The sequence below is a fragment of the Lepidochelys kempii genome, chromosome 5, assembly GCF_965140285.1.
Source record: "Lepidochelys kempii isolate rLepKem1 chromosome 5, rLepKem1.hap1, whole genome shotgun sequence".
In the NCBI taxonomy this organism is placed as follows: domain Eukaryota; kingdom Metazoa; phylum Chordata; order Testudines; family Cheloniidae; genus Lepidochelys; species Lepidochelys kempii.
In genome coordinates this window covers 120445688-120466942 of record NC_136384.1, presented here as the reverse complement: position 1 = coordinate 120466942, position 21255 = coordinate 120445688, and the positions used below count along the sequence as shown (strand labels likewise).

The following is a 21255-nucleotide window of genomic DNA, read 5'->3' as shown; positions in this document are numbered from 1 at the left end:
CGTTCCGTTTCATGGAGGCTTGTAGGAAGAAAAGGCTTACCAATAATCTCAGTGGGCTAAAGCTCTAGCGTATAAAATAACTTTGAAATAAACACAGACAAAGAAGATGATTTACTATTTCAAGCTCTAATAACAAGAGAGGTAAAAAGTTTATGGGAAATTTACTTGGCTAGTTTTCCTGTTGTGGTCTCACATCTGTTTTTTAGCATTAAGACCATGGATTATGGGACATACCATAATTGAAGGATAGGATTTTCAAAAGCACTTTTCATTGGATTAACTCTGCTCCTGTTGAAGTTAGTGGGGGGAGGGTGTTCTGCATTCTTAGCAATGGGACTGGAGTTAGGCCAGGGCTGAGAGTGCTTTTGGAAATCCCACTTGAATGGCACAGCAGTGAAGACTTCAAGCACAGGAAATGAGCACTTCTTCAAACTCACATCCACATTATCGTGATGCACCAAAATCCCTGTGATTCAAGATGAGAATACAACTCTCAGCAACACACAAAGTGCAGAAAATCTGTGGCAGAACTTATGGGTAATGTTGAATAAAGGACAACAGAAGAAAGGCATAAGGTAAAGCAGACATGAACACTCTGTCAGAACAGGGTCAGTCAGATGCTGGATTGAAAGATTTCTTTTCTTATCTCTTGAACCTTTAAAATGTATTATTGTTTTTTAAAAAACAAAATGGAGAAAATTAAAAAAAGTACTATCAGATGAAGAGCAGGTACTTGTTTTCTTCTGAGGGGAAAAACAGCCAGAAATCTGTTCTTGTGAGTCCCAGCTCATGTTGAGCACTGATCCTTCGACTTTACTTTCCAACAGCAAGATCTACATTTCTGAACCTCGGGGCCTAAAATCAGGCACCTAAATCCATATTTTTGGTAGCTAAATAAAAGTGGCCTGGTTGTCAGAGGTACTGAGCATTCACAGCTTCCATTCTATCTACTTACCTGGGGGTTTCCATGCACCTAGCACTGTAGTTCTTTGACTTGGATCATCTGCCACTGAAGTTAACTGGTGTTTTGTCAATGACTTCAGTAGAAGCAGGATCAAGCCCTTAGCGCTTCCCACGTAAATGAGACCTGCCGAGCAAATTCTCTAGTAGATTTCATGGAGTTTCCTCCCTTCTCTGGTAGAGAGGGCTCTACTATGGTCACAATATATTTTGTGTATGTTTTCTCCTTCCCTTTTGCTCTCCTGCATCGAGTTGGTTATTGAGGAATGGCCAAAAGCTTCAGTTTTAATCTTACTCCATATACATTGACATACAGCTATAAAAGTATCACCTCAACACAGGGCCCAATGAGATTCCCATTAACTTCAGTGGGAGTTGGATCATGCCCATTTGGCAAAAATGCATTAAAACTAGTTTAAGTTTGGAAACTGAGCAAATGAATGAAAACTATTAAGTAAATATTCACCTCCTGTGGGGATAGGACATGGTCCCAGATGTTGAGCTGGCTAAGAGAGCCCACAAAAGATTCTGCTGGATTGAATCCTTCTCCTCTCTGGTCTTGCTCTTGTCCAAGTATTAGTGCACCACCACCTAAACACAAAGTAAAATGAAGATGTTACTGCTCTGTACAGTTGTTGATGATGGTAAATACCTTAGAGCAAAAACTGTCAAATACCCAAAGTACCCACAAAAATTGGTTACCTAGTAGCAGTGATCTTTAAAGGTTAAGCTAACCTTGACTGGAAACTGGGGATACTTTTAAGTGGTTGTTTAAGAAAGGCCTTTTCTTTTTAGAGTTACCCTTAAACTAGGTTTTATTGTGAATCATATTACAACATAACTAATAATGTAATTATGAATTATTAATTGGCATAGCATATTTCACAGTAACAGTTGGTTAACTGTTGCTTTAAATTATCCCTTATCAATGTTTCAAAACTTATACAAAGAGTTAAAATACCATGTAGAAAAAAGGAGCATTTGATTCCAAACAACGGAACCACTTGGAAGACTTGATGGTAAACACTGTAACACCCCACACAAGTAAATTCTGTTTTATCTCATCTAATATTAGCAGTAACATTGGAGACCAGTTTGTGCCTGGCACCACATGAGGCCAGAGGTGCCAGATGCCTTCCTGCCTTGTGCCCAGGTTTTGGAGAGAGCCACAGTGTGGTTGGGAATGGAGGGAGGGAGCACAGAACCCTGCAGGAACTTCACCATTAAAAACAGAAACCATGCTATGTTTCTGAGAAGACTGTTCTAAAATGGTATATTCATTAAAGATTTTAAATGACCAGTACTCGTCTCTGGAAAGCATGGACCTTCCACTGCTCTTCGGCTCTCCCATGAAATAACATATTGCATGTCTTCTTTTAACACTACAATGCAACAGTTGCTCTGAATGGAAAACACTCCAAATACTGTATGTCATGCAACCTGTTAAGTGTCCTTCATTTTCAAGCAGGTAGTTAAGGGCTTGATCATCCTCCCGTTGCAATCATGGGGGGTTTTGCCACTGATTTCAGGGGGAAAGTGTCAAGTTCTAACAATAAACGAATCTTAATTTCTTCCTCATATCAAAGGAAACAATGAAAGAAGTGGACATAAAACAGTTCTGTCATTCATATTCTAGTGGATGTAAAAACATGTCATATACTGTGAGGAAGAGGTGTTCCTGAAACTAAACTCCAAAAATAGGCCTGAAAATTATGAGAAAAAAACCCTCTAAGTACATGCTTCCAAACCAAAATCGCTCCTGAGTTTAACACAGGCATCCAGCTGTGAGATCAATTCTTACTAAAATATTCTCTAGTCAATTTAGTCAATGCATTTCTTCTATGGGCAGGATTCTGCCATCCTTAAGCAGCTTCTATGAGACCTTACTCCATGATATTCCCATTGTTTGAGTGAGAGACTACTCATGAACTAAGGTACTACCCAGCCTGACGAAGGATGAAATAATTCAGTTCTACATAAATGTTGAACACAGAAATAAACAAAACCTTCCAAACCTTGCAAGCCCTACAATAACAAGAGAAAAGAGAAAACAGAGCCAAACAAATGTTAACAAGATATACCAGGGATTTTTGATCCTACAGATAGACCTCTGCCTCCATCAGACAACTTCCCATCAATATACACATTCCAGGCTCCATTCATGCATGTCCAGGTGACTGCAATGTGATGCCAGTTGCCGTCGTTCACAGAGGGACAATCCGTGATCCTCTCTTTCCCATTCACATAAAGAACCCAGCTGCATAAAAAGCAAATACCAAGGCACATTCAATCACATGCAGAGTTTTAATAAATATAACATTCTCTTTCAAGAAAATAAAGTTTTCTTTCTGCTTGCTACTCCCTACACAGGAAAAGTAATTTACTGAAGGAGGTTAAGTTTCCCCAGCTCACACAGGAAGTCCCTGCTGCCATACTTGTTCCCAAAGAGAAGACTTGGGAGTCATCATGATCATACTCACAGACAGTGAGATAAGGGGCTATTTCCACATGTTTAGCTCTGTAAATACTACCAAAAAAAAAAAAAAGGGAATTTCAGTCATGTTTTTCAGTGGATTCCTAAACTTGAGTTGTTCTTGGTGTCTCACAGCCCATTGGCCAGAGGGTCACAGCAATCAATATGCCTGCTGATAAGCTCCTTTTTTATGTACATGTTACTTTAAATACATCTTTTTTATTCTGTGTAAAAAAAGACAGGAAGAAATATTCTGCCTTCTGAGCATTGCTACTTTGTTGCAGACACCAATGCCCCAAAATTTTGGGGGTTTTGGAATTAATCACAGGGAAAAAATCAGCAAGAAAGGGCAACTCCAGCTACACAGTTTTGATTCAGATTCAGCTATGAACTTCCCCAAAGACAGGCGTCATTGGAATTTGGTGTTTTAGTTTAGACTCCTCTCTATCAATTAAAATGCAGTTATAATCTAGGAAGAAAGATAATAAGACTGTTGATTGATTTACCCATTGTAATCTGTTAGCAGAAATGAATTGTCACTTCCATTCTCCACTGCGTAAGAAATTGGAGTCCCATAATTAGTAGTGTCAGTTGATCTCATCCAGAATGCACAGGTGATGTCACCAAGTGACGGGAAAATATTGTCAAGCATGACATAGCCATAGATACCAGACACTTCAAAATCCAGGTTAAAACCAGAGGACTGTTCTGTAACAAACAAGAATAATTTTCAGATCTACATTCTTGCAACTGTATCAACAAATTAAATGAAGCTTAATCAAATGCAATAAAACATAACCAGGCTAAAAGTATTTGCTTTCAACTGGACTGAACTAGAAATATTCTATTTCTAGCCTACAAGGTGTTCACATACCTAGAAGAGATGCAGGGTTTAAGAAGCACAACAAAAAAAAATTGTAATTTTCTGGTAGATAATGAACATGAACCTTTCACAACATTGGATGTGCCTTTCAGCCCTCTGTCAGACAACTAACATGTCCATCTGGCCATCCTAAATCCAAAAGTGCCTGATTGGACCTGTGTATAAAATGGGACCAAATGGAGACATGGTTCTTTATGGAATTAAGATATTATACATTTATGGAATAGAATTGGTGTCTTTCATGTTCAAGGTATTGCAAGGTGCTTTACAAAGAAGTAAAATGCATGTTCTGTGCAAATGCAGCAACCATTATGCATTCAGTAGTAGTTCTCATAAAGCCCTGGACATTAGAATCTGTTCTACTGAGAGAGGGGATGATGCATAGATGACCAGCACATCTCCTGCCCCTTCATAAAAATTGCCAGTGGATCTTTAACTTCCATCTGAAGATCCACCACATATGAACAGAAGGTATCACAGATTAACATCTTGTTTAAAACAGAAATGTTATTGAGACAAATTTATCTCTGCTGTAACCTCGCTGAAGTCAAAGGAATCTCACCAGGTTGGAATTTGACCAGTCATCTTTAAGACTGTATAGCCCTTTGTTACCACAATATCTGTGACTTTCTGATGACAGCATCACGAGTAGTATGTGAAGTTGTGACGATGTGACGCAGCAGGGAGGGGGGAGTGTTGACCTGGGAATGTGCCCTGGGGATGGGAGACCTGAGAGCCTGTCACCTGAGCCAGGAGGGGGAGGTAACACCTCTGCCCAGGAATGTGGACGGAGGCTGCGGCAGGGAACCTGCTGGGTTTAGTTTCAGTTTGGGGCTGGGTGGAGGAACGCAGGGAACCCCAGGGCTGGGGTCTAAGCTCCCTGCTCCCCCAGAAGGACTTGACTGAGGGGTCCTGGGTGCACCCACAAACTCCGTTTTGGACTGTGTTCCTGTTGTCCAATAAACCTTCTGTTTTACTGGCTGGCTGAGAGTCTCAGTGAATCCCAGGAAGAGGAGTGCAGGGCCTGGACTCCCCCACACTCCGTGACAACTGGTGGCAGAGGTGGGATGTACTGCACCCTGTGAACGGCGCTTCCTGCAGTAAGTGACTGGGGAACAGTAAAATGAAGGGGGATTGACGGGGACCAGGCGTGCTGAAGATTCAGAGAGAGAGAGAGTTTCAGGAGGCGGTTAACCCCTGGGAGCGTGTGACCAGAGAGAAGGACTTTTGCAGTAACAGGGCCCCCCGGGGGATTGCAGCGAGCGGTCCCGGGGTGGAGGAGTCTGCAGCTCGACCCTGGTAAAGAGGTGGTGACCTCAAGAAGGACTGGCACCCTAGGGGTTTTTCCTGGAAACCGTGGAAAGCTGCCCGGCCTGTGCGTGGCCAGCAGGGAGATGTACGCTAAATGCCTTAAGAGTGACCTGGTGGAGCTGTGCAGGCAGAGGGGGCTGCGCATCGGGAGGTCCACCAAGGAACAGCTGATTGCCCAGTAGGAGGAGAGGGATCGCTTGGATGACCCAATCGCTGTCCCTGAGCGAAGCTGCCCGGCGGATGCAGCGTGGGCCCTGGGGCCTAACCGGGCTGGGAGGGGTCAGACTGCTGTAGAGGACATCCCGAGACCCTTCCTACCTAGGCCTGGGGGAGGGGTTGGGAGAAGCCCAGCGAATACCGAGGGCACCCTGACCCCGGCAGCCAGCAGGGGATCCTCCCGGCAGAGCTCCCCATCCCTGGAGCGGATGCGGCTGGAATGGGAGAGGGAGATGAAAATGAGGGAGCTGGAGGATCATGAAAAACAACATCAACATGAACATCAGAAGAAGGAGAGGGAACGTCAGGAGAAGGAGAAACAAAGACAGCACGAACTGGAGCTGGCCAGGCTGAGGAGCAGTGGGGCCCCGGCTGCGGTGAGTGCAGGGGGATCCAAGACTGCAAGGAACTTTGATAAGTGCTTCCTGGCCCAGCGGAAGAAGGGGGAGGACATAGATAGCTTCCTGACGGCCTTTGAGAATGCCTGCAAGCTGCACAGGGTTGACTCTGCAGACAGGCTCCAGTTTCTCACCCCCTTACTGGACCCCAAGGCCACGGAGGTGTACAGCCGAATGACAGGGGCGGAGGCAGGGGACTATGAACTGTTCAAACAGGCCCTGCTCCGTGAGTTTGGGCTGACCCCCGAGATGTACCGGAGAAGGTTCCGGAGTCAGCATAAAACTCCTGAGGTTACCTACCTACAACTGGCCAACCGGATGCAGGGATATGCCCACAAGTGGACAGCTGGGGCCCAAGCTAAAGAGAACCTGCTTGACCTAATCGTACTGGAGCAACTGTATGAACAGTGCCCATCCGACCTGAGGCTGTGGTTGGTGGACAAAAAGCTAGAGAACCCCCAGCACGCAGGGCAGCTGGCCGACGAGTTTGTGAACAGTCGGTCAGCGGGTAGCAGGGAGGAGTCCCAAAAGAACAGGCCCCCCCGATGCAGAGAGAGAGTCACCAGGGGACCTCCCAGCGGGGAAATAGGGAGAACCCCCTCCAAAGGGGAACGGCTGGCATCGGGCCCCTCTGACCCGCTCGAGGGGACCAACGTGACCTGAGCTGCTATCACTGTGGCCAGAGAGGCCACGTACGGACCCAGTGCCCCAGGCTCAGGGACAGACTGAGCAGACCCAACCTACCCAGGGTTAACTGGGTAGGGACCCAGGTGGACGAGGGGCAGACGACCCAGGCAAGGGGGGCTGCCAGTTTACCACCTGCCCAGGAGGGAAGAGTACCCCCGGCCAGCCCCGCCAGAGGGCTGGAGGCTCTGGGCTCAGGGTGCTCGGTTTACAGGGTGGGCGCGGGGCTGTCCCTCCGGAGAGAGTGCCTTGTTCCCCTGGAGGTGGATGGGAGGAAGGTCAATGGATACTGGGATACGGGCGCGGAGGTGACACTGGCCCGGCCCGAGGTGGTGGCCCCAGATCGGGTGGTGCCCAACACCTACCTGACCCTGACGGGGGTGGGCAGGACCCCATTTAAGGTGCCCGTGGCAAGGGTACACCTGAAATGGGGGGCCAGGGAGGGCCCCAAGGATGTGGGGATACACCACCATTTGCCCACTGAGGTTTTGATGGGGGGGGGACCTAGAGGACTGGCCAAGCAACCCCCAGACCGCCCTGGTTGTGACCCGTAGCCAGAGCCAGCGAGGGGCACTGCGCCCTGACCTTGGGGAGGGTACCACACCAGAGGTGCAGGACCCTACCCTGGTGGGGAGGGAGCGCCGAGGGGCACGGCTTGGAGAGGCTGTGGCCTCAGACCCGGCCAGTGAGAGGGAACCGGTCCCCATCCCTTCCCCAGCCGCTGAATTCCAGGCCGAGTTGAGGAAAGATCCCTCCTTGCGGAAGCTCAGGGACCTGGCCGACCTCAGTGTGGGACGGACCACGAGGAGAGGTTGCCAGGAGAGGTTCCTGTGGGAGAAGGGGTTCCTGTACCGAGAATGGGCTCCCACAAGGGAAGTAGAGTCCTGTGGGATCAGGAGGCAGCTGGTGGTCCCCCAGAAGTATCGCCGCAAGCTCCTGTACCTGGCCCATGATGTCCCCCTCGCAGGGCACCAGGGAATCCGGTGCACCCAGCAGAGGTTGCTACAGAACTTTTACTGGCCCGGGGTCTTTACCACGGTCCGGCAGTATTGCCGATCCTGTGACCCCTGTCAGAGGGTGGGGAAGGCCCGGGACAAGGGGAAAGCGGCTTTGAGACCTTTGCCCATCATAGAAGAACCTTTCCAGAAGGTGGCCATGGACATAGTGGGACCTCTCAGCAAGACGATCCGGTCGGGGAAGAAATACATTCTGGTGGCGGTAGATTTTGCCACCCGCTACCCCGAGGCAGTGCCATTAGCTTCCATTGAAGCAGACACCGTGGCAGATGTGCTCCTGACCATTTTCAGCCGAGTGGGGTTCCCCAAGGAAGTCTTGACAGACCAAGGGTCCAACTTCATGTCGGCCCTGCTCCGGTGCTTGTGGGAGAAATGTGGGGTCCGGCACAACTGGGCCTCAGCTTATCACCCCCAGTCCAATGGGCTGGTGGACAGGTTCAATGGGACATTAAAGATGATGCTGAAAACCTTTATGAACCAGCACCCGCAGGATTGGGACAAGTACTTACCTCACCTGCTGCTCGCATACAGGGAGGTGCCCCAGGAGTCTACCGGATTTTCGCCTTTCGAACTGTTATATGGAAGGAGGGTAAGGGGCCCCCTGGACCTGATGAGAGACGAGTGGGAGGGGAAGGCCACTCCCGATGGAGAGTCAGTGGTGGAGTATGTCCTGATCTTCCGAGAGAGACTAGCTGAACTCATGGGCCAGGCCAGGGAGAATCTGGCCAGAGCCCAGAAGAAGCAGAAGATCTGGTATGACCGCACGGCGCGGGCCCGCGCCTACGCCACCGGGGATCAGGTGATGGTTCTCATCCCCGTGAGAAAGAACAAACTACAGGCCGTCTGAGATGGCCCTTTCAAGGTTGTCAAGCAGCTCAATGAGGTAAACTATGTGGTGGAGCTGTCTAACCGGGCGCACCACCGCCGGGTGTACCATGTGAATATGATGAAGCCATATCATACCGGGGGAATGTGGTGTTGGCCGTGTGTGGACAGTGGGAGGAGCAGGGAGATGACCCTTTAGTAGATCTATTCCCTGGGACCAGAGCTGGTTCCCACCTGGAAACAATTCCCCTCTCGGATCAGCTAACCCCTGCCCAGCAAGCTGAGGTCAGGGGGGTACTGCATCCGTACCGACAGCTGTTTTCCATCCAGCCTGGACACACTAATCTGACTGTCCACCGGGTGCAGACAGGGTCGCACCCGCCGATAAGATGCTCCCCCTTCCGAGTCACAGGGAAAACTGCTCAGGACCTGGAAAGAGAAGTCCGGGACATGCTGGCTTTGGGGGTGATCCAGCCATCTGCCAGCCCTTGGGCCTCGCCGGTGGTGCTGGTCCCCAAAAAGGATGGGTCGGTCCGGTTCTGTGTGGACTATCAGAAGCTCAATGCCATCACAGTATCTGATGCCTACCCCATGCCCAGGCCTGACGAGCTCCTAGACAAGCTGGGAGGAGCTCAGTACCTTACCACCATGGACCTTACAAAGGGCTACTGGCAAGTGCCGCTGGATGCAGATGCCCAGCTGAAATCGGCCTTTATCACCCCTCTGGGGCTCTATGAGTTCCTGACCCTGCCTTTCGGTTTCAAGGGAGCACCGGCCACCTTCCAACACCTGGTGGACCAGCTACTGAGGGGGATGGAGAGTTTTGCTGTGGCGTATATTGATGACATCTGTGTCTTTAGCCAGACCTGGGAAGACCACGTGTCCCAGGTTAGACAAGTGCTGGACCAACTCCAGGGGGCTGGGCTGACTGTAAAAGCAGAGAAGTGCAAGGTGGGGATGGCTGAAGTATCTTACCTGGGCCATCGGGTGGGGAGTGGCCGCCTAAAGCCAGAACCAGCCAAGGTGGAGGTGATCAGAGACTGACCCGCTCCCCACACCAAAAAGCAGGTCCAAGCCTTTATTGGGATGGCAGGATACTACCGAAGATTTGTGCCCCACTTTAGCGCCATAGCCACCCCCATCACTGAGCTATGCAAGAAGAGGAAGCGAGACAAGGTGGTCTGGACCGAGCAGTGCCAGGAGGCTTTCCGGGAGCTGAAGGAGGCTCTGGTCAGTGGCCCAGTTCTGGCAAACCCAGACTTTGACAAGCCCTTTATGGTGTTCACCGACGCCTCAGACACAGGACTGGGGGCGGTGTTAATGCAGGAGGATGGAAAGGGGGAGAGACACCCCATCGTGTACCTGAGCAAGAAGTTGCTACCCCGGGAGCAACACTACGGGGCCATCGAGAAGGAGTGCCTGGCCATGGTGTGGGCCCTCAAGAAACTAGAGCCCTATCTCTTCGGGCAACACTTCACCGTCTACACCGACCACTCTCCCCTGACCTGGCTGCATCAGATGAAAGGAGCAAATGCCAAGCTCCTGAGATGGAGCCTGCTCCTGCAGGATTATGACGTGGACGTGGTCAACGTGAAGGGAAGTGCCAACCCGATAGCGGATGCGCTGTCCCGGAGAGGGGGCCCCGAACTTCCCCAGGTCACTGGTCAGAGTGACCCCGCTCAGTTCAGTCTCGAAGGGGGGAGAGATGTGACAATGTGACGCAGCAGGGAGGGGGGAGTGTTGACCTGGGAATGTGCCCTGGGGATGGGAGACCTGAGAGCCTGTCACCTGAGCCAGGAGGGGGAGGGGGAGGTAACACCTCTGCCCAGGAACGTGGACGGAGGCTGCGGCAGGGAACCAGTTGGGTGGGTTTAGTTTCAGTTTGGGGCTGGGTGGAGGAATGCAGGGAACTCCAGGGCTGGGGTCTAAGCTCCCTGCTCCCCCAGAAGAACTTGACTGAGGGGTCCTGGGTGCACCCACAAGCTCTGTTTTGGACTGTGTTCCTGTTGTCCAATAAACCTGCTGTTTTACTGGCTGGCTGAGAGTCTCAGTGAATCCTAGGAAGAGGGGTGCAGGGCCAGGACTCCCCCACACTCCGTGACAGAAGTACAAAGAGCTAAATAACTAGGACATGTGAAAGAGGCTGAAATTGAACTTCACAGGTCTATAGTGCATGACAAAAAGGGTAGTGTGCTTTTAAGCAAAGAAAAACATTTACCAAAATATCGTTTGCTAGCATGCATGCATGCTGTTACTTGGTATTTACAGGCTACATTTGAAATTAATTATTATTATATTATTATTTGAACTGCTGTAGCTCGCAACGGCTTTGCTCAGGGTTGAGACCCCACCCTGCCAGCCGCTGTGCAGAGAAACCATACGGTATTAATTCAGCTAGCATAATTCTTGCCCGGAGGCTTTGTCAAGCCACCTTTTGCTGACACTCTGGTCCCGTGTACCTGTTTCACACCTGCTGCCCGTAAAGCCAGGGGGACATTTACAAACGTACGAGTTCAAGGCATCCACACAGGCTGCTTGGTTTAAACAAGGATTGGGTTCACACTCATTGATGTTCACTTCACAGTGCAGTCCCGTGTACCCTGTCACACACTGACACCTGAGGATGAAAACAAAAACACTCTTCTATTGTGGCCACTTTTAAAGCTCACACATCTGTGGACTGGAGGCACTCTTTGTTTCCGCTAGAGATCCAGTTACATTACAAAAAGCCAGAACATTAGAGAGGCACCCCAATATTATGGAACCTCGAAATTCACAACTGGTCCTTTTCTGTAAAATGGGCCAGAGCAGAGCACCCCATAAACATCAGAGAAGTTCTGATCTGGATCCAGAAATAAACTTTTTGGTCCAAGTTCATCTTGATGAAACATAAAAATAGAAGACAGGAGGAAGGGCTGAGGTCCATCAATGCCCATATCTTCCCCCGGGCCCAACAATCACAGGAAACTTGGTCATGTGGGATACACAAATGGATGAAAATTGTTCAATGCTATAATAGAAGGCTAAAAAATACCAAGGGTCCCCCCTCCTTCCCCATGACTGGGGAAAACTGATTCAGGAAAACAGTACTCTGTAGGTTTCTGCCCACTGTAAGGGTGGCAACCCTACCGCACTCTCACTTTCTACCCCTCCCCCGCCACATTCTCCTCACTATCTATCACGCCCTTAACAAAAGCTAAAATAACACCATCACGGTTTTTTTTCTTTTTAAATATCCACCTTTCTCCCACACTGGGGTGCGTGTTGAGATCACTTGACAGATTAGCCTACCGCCTTTGCTAAAATCTTTGGGGAAACCCAGACACTGCAGCACATCTGGCTTTGTGTATTACAGGAAGTCCGTCAGCAGTTTTTCACCTGAAGTTGTTGATACCATCTTTGCATTTGGCCCCATTCTTACAGGGTCTGCTGAGACACTCATCAATGTTTTTTTCACACAAGACACCAGTAAACCCAGGAAGGCACTTGCAGTGGAAACTCCTGAGCCGATCCTCACAAATGCCCTTGTTTAGACACGGGTTTGAAAGGCATTCATTCACCTCTGTTTCACAGCGAGTGCCTGGGAAGAGAGAGACCAAAGCAAAGGTTTACATTCAATTTTAAAAGATTCAAAATCTGTTAGGAACAATCAGGAACCAATTTCTATGATTTGGTGTCTCTGACAAATCCAGAAGACAATTAAAATTATACAGAATTCTTTGGGGAATGGCAAACAACAGATTAGCTGAATGGCTGGCTTTTTTCCTCAGCATAAAATATATTGCATTGATTGGATGCAACTGTAGAGGAGATGCAGGAATCAGCTTCACAGTTATAGAAATAAAACCCTCATTACACGTTTGTCAACATTTGAAAAAAACAAACTTTTACTGGGAATGTACAGAAGTGAGTGTTACCAACTTTGTTAGTAAGTTGGGCTCTTCAAATAAGAAGTACGTCTCATCTGTCAGGGCTTGTCTACATTACCCGCTGGATCAGCGGGCAGTGATAGATCCAGCAGGGGTTGATTTATCGTGTCTAGTCTAGAGACGATAAATTGACCGCCAAGTGCTCTCCCATCGAGTCCGGTACTCCACCAGGGCAAGAGGCGCAGGCGGAGTCGACAGGAGAGCATCAGCCGTTCACTTACCGCAGTGAAGACACCGTGGTAAGTAGATCTAAGTACACTGACTTCAGCTACGTTATTCGCGTAGCTGAAGTTGCATAACTTAGATCGATACCCGCCCCGGGGTAGACCAGGCCTCAGTTTGTAAGTGGTAAAGTAATGATATTCAGGTGTCAATATGGGTTAAGGGCTGGATCTTTCATCACGAACTTTCCCATGAACTCATACATTCTCAGAAAGTTGTGTGTGTGAAGAGTGCAGGATGGGCCCCAAGGATATATTAGAAACACACACACAATCAGAAGCTGAGACACCATTCTGAGTAAATGATGAGAGATACAAAGGAGAGAAAGTATTGCTACAATAGAAGTGAGGTTGGAACCTTTTCATTTTTTAAGAAAACCATCCAGGAGTTTAGTTGTGCATAAAGTTCCACGTTGTGAGATATGCAAAGTTGCAGAAACTGCATAAGATTTAAAGTCAAAGCTTTGCGGCAATCTGGAAACCCAGGAGAAGAAAATCATTCTTTAACATGACGCAAAACAACAGAAAGCTGCAGAGCTAAATGGGATGGGAAGCAACTTCTAATAGCGATGGGGAGGATTTGGCCCATGGATATGCTCTAAAAATAATAAATAAAACAACAACAATAGCATTTAACACTCGTATATCAACTCTGAAATATTTCATCAAGGTGAATATTATTATTCTTTGCTCAAGGTCATACAAAGTTGGGAATAGACCCCAGATCTCCTGACTCCCAGTCATGTGCTTGAAGCCACCAGACCACACCTTCTCATCTAAATATTACACATGCCTAGATCAATGCATACCTATAGCAAATATATGAAGATAATCTTGAATTACACTTAGTGAGCATAAAGGTACATATTTTCTGGTTAATATAAATAAAAACTAAATCAATCAAGAAATACAGCTTACCTGTGAATCCTTCTGCACATGTGCAGTGATAAGCATTGATGCCATCAACACAAAGTGCTCCGTTCACACATGGGTTGGACCTGCATTCATTTATATCTTCCTCACACAGTAAACCTTCAAGCAAGAATAGTTACAAGCCATGATTTACACAGTATTTTAAAACATACATGGTACGTATCCTGTAGTGATTGGTTTTGAAGGCCATAATGGCAAAATATTTCTTGTGTCATAAAAGGTTATTGAGAGCAGGAGATAAAATCTCTCAAGGATGCAATTCAGTGTGAACTGTTGCCCATCCATACACGTAGTTACTGAGACTTTGGAGCTCAACGTTTAAAAAGTAGTCAGCCGCACATGTATAATTTTAATTCATATTGATATAAAAAGCTTTTATAGGGCTAATGTGATATAGGGTAGGGACTGCTTAGGTGGAAAGATCTGGGCATAGGAGTAGGAGGGTACCTATTCAATAATCAACAATTTAATGATAAAATAAGTGAAGACCTCGATTCAGCAAGGTACAAAAGCAGGTGCCAGACTTTAAGCATGTGAAGAGTGCCGTTCAGAGAGAGAGAGAGAGAGTGGGTGTGTGTACGCGCGTGCACGTCTGTATGTGTGTGTATTTTCAATAACGTTTCTGTTCGAAGAGAAAAGATGAAAAAATATCAATTAGGCATCCATAGGATTACTCACATGCTTGAAGTTAGGCATCTGTCTTGCTGAAACAAGGCCTTACAATATTAGGTTTCATTAGCATTTTTCCACAAAAGTGCCTCGTTAATATTTCTTCACTGTTATTCCTTTTTTTTTTTAAGAACAGAAGTGTTACTACCCACACACAGACACAGAGTACATCTTGAATATTGATCCTTTTACTTCACAAAGTATTCACCTACACCAAAAGTTTTCTCTGTCTAACGGGCCAGATTCACCACTGTTATAATTCCATGGAAGTCACTGAAGAAATAAGCGTAACCCTAATAGGTCTGTTTTATTTATGCAACATGTAACTGATACCCTTATGAAGAGGAGTTATAAAGCAATTAAATCACTTCTGTCACCTGTATAGCCTGGTTGGCACTGGCAAATGAACACCCCAATACCATCTTTGCAAACTCCATTGTTGAGGCAAGGGGTTGACTTGCACTCATCAATCTCCTTTTCACACTTTAAGCCTAAATTGAAAAACAAAGCAGGATCACAACTAAGAACACAGAAAGAAAGTATAATTAAATCACTCAGAAACAGGGAGGGCATTACAGACCATTATCTTTGCTTTAAAACACAGCAGTTTACCAGAGACCTGTGACAATTGCTATCAGAAAGGTACAGTGCAGATCAGGAAATAATAAAATACAAGCTGATCAGCTCCAGATCTTCAAACTTAGTACATGTCTATCCTTAAAAAAAAACAATCATTGGGGAATATAACATACCCAGTTGCTCTGGAGCAACTGCAGAGCTCACAATGGATACATGCAAAGGCAGACCTACTGGGATTAATGGACTGCAGTGTGAGTTTCTCGGTCCTTGCTGATCACAGTTGTGGTCAAGGGGTGGGATTTTCAAATATATTCAGTCTTGGTCTGATGCTGCTCCCATTAAAGTCAATGGGGATGTTACCATTAACTCCAATAGGAGCATAGTATAGGCCAACATGAGCTTTTTGAAAATCTCTCTTAGAGAACAAACACTGAGATAAACCATACAACAAGAAAGGGAACAGTTCTTCATTTTTTTAAAAAATGTGAAGAATAATGAATAACCTGTGTCAGCAATAGTGATTTCCATTAATTATATTATGTGCTTTTTCTGCTGGGAGTGTCAAGTTCTTTTATAATTTCTCCTCGGAACAGAACTTTCTAACTACCTCATACGATGAAACAATGTCCTCCCAACATACACACACTTTACCTGTGTATCCAGGTGGGCACATGCAAATGTACCCACTTCCAAGTTGTTTGCATGTGCCATTATTATGGCATGGTTCCAGGAAACACTCATGAAAAACCTGTCACAGATCAGAACAGTAGAGTTATCAAAGAGGTGGAGAGACAACCATGTGTATTACACAGACAAATATCAAACAGTGACTGACATGTAACAGCATTTTTAAAAAATGTCTTTATGCCACAGTTCTCTAGCATTTCTTTTCCACTCCATTCCTCTCCACAGAGGCTGGTAATGTATCCCTGCCATCAGCCATCTGCAATGGCTGGGAGAGGTGAGTCAGGGCACACTGTGGAGTGCATTAGGCCTACAGGCTGTATTTTAGGCACCCCAATCTAAAGAATACAGAAATAAATACCCAGAGCTAGTGACATGAAAGGGACTTTTTCAGAGGTTAGTATTCTAGTTATTGTTATTTATTTGTACTTTGATAGCAGGCCGCACTTCAGCAAAGCACTCAAGCATGTGCTTAACTAAGTACATGAATAGTCCTATTGACTTAAATGGGAAAACTCAGCTGCTTGCTGTACTGGGGCCTGAGTTTGTGGACTGCACGTATTATAAGCTAATAGTTCAGGTCTAATTTATCACTTACCAACTTTATTCATGTAATGTAGATTCTCACAACCTGATTCTGAGACTGAGTGCTCTTTTCTGAGTTACAACAATGGGGGCCTTTCATGCAAACCCATAGTCCTGGGAATAGTCTCCACTCACGTGAGTGATCCCATGTATTTTGAGGGCTAATCACAGGAGAAAGGATTTGCAGAATTGGGTCATACCTGACTAGTCTGACATCTCTTCTTAAATTTATATAAATCAAAACAAATAAATGAAAATAAATACTTCAGAACCAGAACCTGGAAGCCAGAAGTAATCTCCTAGAAGACTAAAATGAAAAAGAAACCAAATAAAAGAGACACTGATCGACAGTATAGGAGCTACTGATCAGATGAGGAGTTGGGGGTTTTATGCAAGGAGTTGGGGGTTTTATGTTTTTTTAAAAATAAAAGTTTAGTGACATTTTTATGTCAGGCTAATGTTATCATGCTTCCAAATCTAAGACTGCCTTTTACTGGATCAAATCTCCTTCTCCCAAATACTACTGTTCTATTATTGTAGTAGAATTTTAAAATACAATATTTTAGTGAATCACTATTAAATTACCCTTGAGTGGAAGAGCTTATTAGAAAACGCAAACACAGTTTTTTTATTTCTGCTGCATAAGGCCGTTAATTAAGGACTTATATATATATATATATATATATGCCAGCTATGGAGTTATAAGGCACGATGTTTGATCACTTTAATCAAATAAAGGTAGCCCCCATGGTAACTACAGCTGCCTAGTTTGGCAAATAAACTCATTATCACAATTATATTATGGAAGGCATTAGCCATTTAATATTGGCATCCGACACTCTGTGTCTTCCATTAGAGCTAGCATCATTAAAAAAATAAATAAATCTTGTCCTTGCCTGACTGCTGACTTTGTATTGCTTGCTGATATTTTCTGGAGAGACTGGTACCATTACACTCTCCTCGGCCGCTGTGAAAGTAGAGCCAAAACCTAAACAGGATTATTATGAAAGCAGCTGTTAATGCAGCTTGACAAGACCCTAACTGCATTGCATTGATGCATTTAAAAAATGCTATGAGGGAAGTGGATTTGTGGGAATAAATACCACACTTACAGTAAAAACTTATTCAATTCCAAAACACGAACATCAATAATAAATGAAGAAAGGGTGGGGCACTGTGGTGAATTCACTCTTTAGACTTATTCCTCTCCAGTCCTGACTTAGAGCTTAGATGGTCACGTAAATCATGTTAGTCTGTCTACTGCAAGGTAGTTTTTATAGGCCAAAGGCAAAACTTTCATTGTTTCCAGTGGGGTTACTATCTAGGCTCTGTCAGGGAACCTTAATCCATATTACACAGTCATCCACAATTTTGTGTGACTGGCAGCGTCTGGTAACTCAGAGATAATCCAGGAAAGGAATAGCAGGAGTGATGCATTGGTAGAAATGTGCGGCGAACATTGTGGAAGGAGAATGGTGTATTCTTCCTTTGAATGGACCCAATTTTCACTAAGGGCCAGATCCTGCCCCCCTCAGTCACATTCTCTGGAGGAAATTAATCAACTTACTTGAACAGTCTGTGATGGATCTGGCGCCAATGATCGTAGTTGTCCCATAAAAGGGACAAGATAAGCAGTAGGACTTTCCTGGGTCGGGCTGATAGTAGTCCCGGGGGCAGGGGTAGCAAGGCATTAAGCCAGAGCGAGAGAATTCCCCTGCTGCACAAGGTACTGCAAAGTGCAAAACAAACTCTAATGACTGCTGGCTCCCAGTGCATGGTCTTTTCCCCACCATCATAGGGCAGTTTTTGCCTCAGTCCTACAAGACTAGGCCAATAATCACGAGAATTTCACAACCAAAGTGTGTGCTTATTTAAAGGGTCACTCAGGTTAACTCTGGCCCCAAATAAGCTCTTTTTCAAACCTAAGACCAGAGAAATGTTTCCATGTAATCTTTGTCCTATGGAGACAGTTCTCAAATTCAACCAAACACCCCACACTGCAGTCCTTGCAATGCACAAACATATTTTCAACAAGGTCAGCACCTGGAGACAGATTCTCTTCCCTGATCCACTCTCACTGTGGACTGTTCTCCCCATCAGCCCTTGGGGTGCAATTGCCCCAAAGGGGTCTGTGCCAAGACAGAACCCATTGACGGTAGTTTATTTTGAAAGCAGACTCAGTAAAAACTGAGCAAGGACCTCAGGATTTTGACCCACAAAAATGATTGGCTATTGCCTGGATGATTGTTACAAAACATCGAGTAGTGCTTTCTATAAATAAAAAAAGGAAGTTTTTATTATCACATAACCATCTGGATATCTGACATAGGGCCTACAATAGAATTCTATGTGCATACAGCACAGCTTCGTCTCTGAAATCTTTCAGAAAAACTGGTGTTTGATATGCAGCAAAAAATTATGTACACTGCTGCTGGGTGACATAACTTCACTGCAGTCAGCCAGGAGCTGCAGGTTACCTGAGGTCAGATAAATGGGGCAATAGTGGATGGTATTTAGCAACATTTTGTTTTCAGGAATTTCACTGGCCTTAGTCCTCACAAACCTCCACATGCTGAGATATCCACAGCTCCTCTTTTCACTGTTGACAGGTTTTCTGGACAGGCGATGCAGTTCTTAGATCCAAACATAGGTTGATATGTGCCAAGAGGACATGACTCACAGGTTTCAAGACCATTAGGTGAATACGTTCCCTGCTGGCACTGAGCTAAAAGGCAAAATAATACATAAAGATTAGGCATAAGGCTAAGCGATATCTAACAGAAAGTATGTCTCCTGTCCCCTAAAAATAAAGGTAACACTTTATAATATATTGACAAGCAACCCTTGAAAGAAAGAGCTACCAGGACATTTGTAAACCAGAAGATAGTGCTCTATGTAACGTTTCGCAAAGTACAGACAGCACATAGCATCCATCCCCTCTCCAAATGCATTTAATTTATTCTGAGGGTTGTTTATTTCACTATAATTTCATGGACACATCTAAACCACAGGCTGTACAATGAAATGTGCAAGGCACAGAATAAAAAAATGCAATTCTATTGCAGCCCACTGGCTATCAATTACTGATAGTGTATTTACAAGACATAAACTCGCTATAGTTTATTATATTCCAATCGGCTGCAGATTGTTTATTGTTAGCAATTCATATTTTAACTAACAAAGCCAATTAAACAACAGTAACTAGAAAATACCAATCCTTATAATCATAAACAAGCTGCAAAGTGAGAGCTCTCTTCCGGCTTCGAGGCAGAACGGTGCAAGGTGGGACACAAAAGTGACAGTGGCAAGAGGTAGAGGATGTTGGCAGGGAGAAGTACTAAGATGTGGCACTATGTGTACACTTCCCTTTCAGTGCTGCAACATACACTCTCTCTGGCCTTAACAGCCTGTTCCACTGACACTTCAGAGGTACAAGCAATGGCATTCTAGATATCTTCTCCCCTCTCCACATGTACCCACACAGAGGCAGCCAGGATCTAGGCAAAAGCCGTAAAGTAACACAGCCATCCATTTAATTTTCTATGGTGCTATTCTAGTTACATTTTGCAGTGCTCAGTAGTTTCAAGCACTAGAAGTAAACTTTAAAGGTGATTATTTTCTGAATGCTGAGCTCGCACCTTTACACTCAGAGATACTCCTGGAGTGGAGGTATTCGGTATAGCTGCCAGATGGGCAACTTTTGCATTCCAGCTGCCCTTCCTCATCTTGATAGGATCCAGTCCAGCAGCTTTCACAAGTGCGATGCTCCAGAGAATAATAGGTACCCAAAGGGCAGTTAACTGGGATTTCAGAGAAGGAAAAATAAAACACACGTTAACCATGGAATACCTGACAATAAGCAGATGCTCTTCTTGGTATTTCAGGGCAACTCCATTTAGCCTAACTCACTTTATCTCAATCTTGGCTATGTGGATTCAGTGACATCTGTGCAACCTCACTGACCTGACTGGGTTTGCATAGGGGGAACTGATTGGAACTTTGTAAACATTTGTATTCATGATGAATAGGAAGGAATGGACTGTCTCCCTCTGCCTGAGGAAAGAGCGGGTGATTCCCTGACTCCATCTCCATCCTCAGAGGATTTTAAGGCCTGGCTTGACCAAGCCCTGGCTGGGATGATTTAGCTGGGGTTGGTCCTGCTTTGAGCAGGGGGTTGGACTAGATGACCTCCCGAGGTCCCTTCCAATCCTGATCGTCTATGATTCTTCTATGATTCTATGAATAGCATCCAGCTCATGCTCTCTCTCTCAGCTATGCTGGAATGGCAGGGCTGACAGTAGATAGGCTGTGAGTTACCTTTTCATCAGCAGTGAAAGTCAATGTGACCAAGTTCATATAGGGAGCAGAACTGTTAGGTAAGGTGTACTTTTTACATAGCCATTTTTTGGAGCAGCCCACCCTTCAGAAAGCAGACTGCACAAAGCATTAGACAATAAATTGCTTTGGCAGGTCTCAGCTACTGCAACCCTGTGATGCCTGTGCCAATAGCCCACCCGAAACAAATATCTCCCCCAAACCTTTTTTTTTTTTTTTTTTTTTAAAGTCACATATACAGGATATAAGGCCCAGGAGGTACAGAACTTTTGGCTTACCACACATTCGCCCTCTCAGAACTGAACCAGGTCTGCAGAACAGAAAGGCTTTCTCAGTTTCCAGTGAGTTGCTGTCAGCTACAACCAGTTCTGATGCAAACTGAAAAGAATACATGGGTTCCTTATTGAGTGTCCTTTTCAGCCTGTTTGTGATAGTCTCTAGAGTTTTAAGAAGTCGCTGCTGGTTTTCTGATTCCACAGTATCATTCCTTTCACTGGGCAATGGCACACTAGCTAGAATATAAAAAGAAAACACATGCATACACAGTGTGTTAC

The 21255-nt window shown here is 45.6% G+C and overlaps 1 protein-coding gene across 1 annotated transcript in view; it reads right to left on the bottom strand.

Moving 5' to 3' along the window:
• Positions 1-21255, bottom strand: part of SVEP1 (sushi, von Willebrand factor type A, EGF and pentraxin domain containing 1) — a 170354-nt gene that overhangs the window by 67151 nt on the left and 81948 nt on the right. Inside the window, exons 16-28 of the mRNA XM_078852948.1 lie at positions 20980-21213; positions 20005-20166; positions 18930-19091; positions 17934-18095; positions 17263-17354; positions 15749-15845; positions 14896-15009; positions 13835-13948; positions 12145-12346; positions 11226-11383; positions 3940-4141; positions 3042-3217; positions 1427-1551 (exon numbers count right to left, since the gene is read on the bottom strand). Coding sequence (XP_078709074.1) covers positions 1427-1551; positions 3042-3217; positions 3940-4141; positions 11226-11383; positions 12145-12346; positions 13835-13948; positions 14896-15009; positions 15749-15845; positions 17263-17354; positions 17934-18095; positions 18930-19091; positions 20005-20166; positions 20980-21213 — 2000 coding nt within the window. The remainder of the gene's footprint in view (positions 1-1426; positions 1552-3041; positions 3218-3939; positions 4142-11225; positions 11384-12144; positions 12347-13834; positions 13949-14895; positions 15010-15748; positions 15846-17262; positions 17355-17933; positions 18096-18929; positions 19092-20004; positions 20167-20979; positions 21214-21255) is intronic.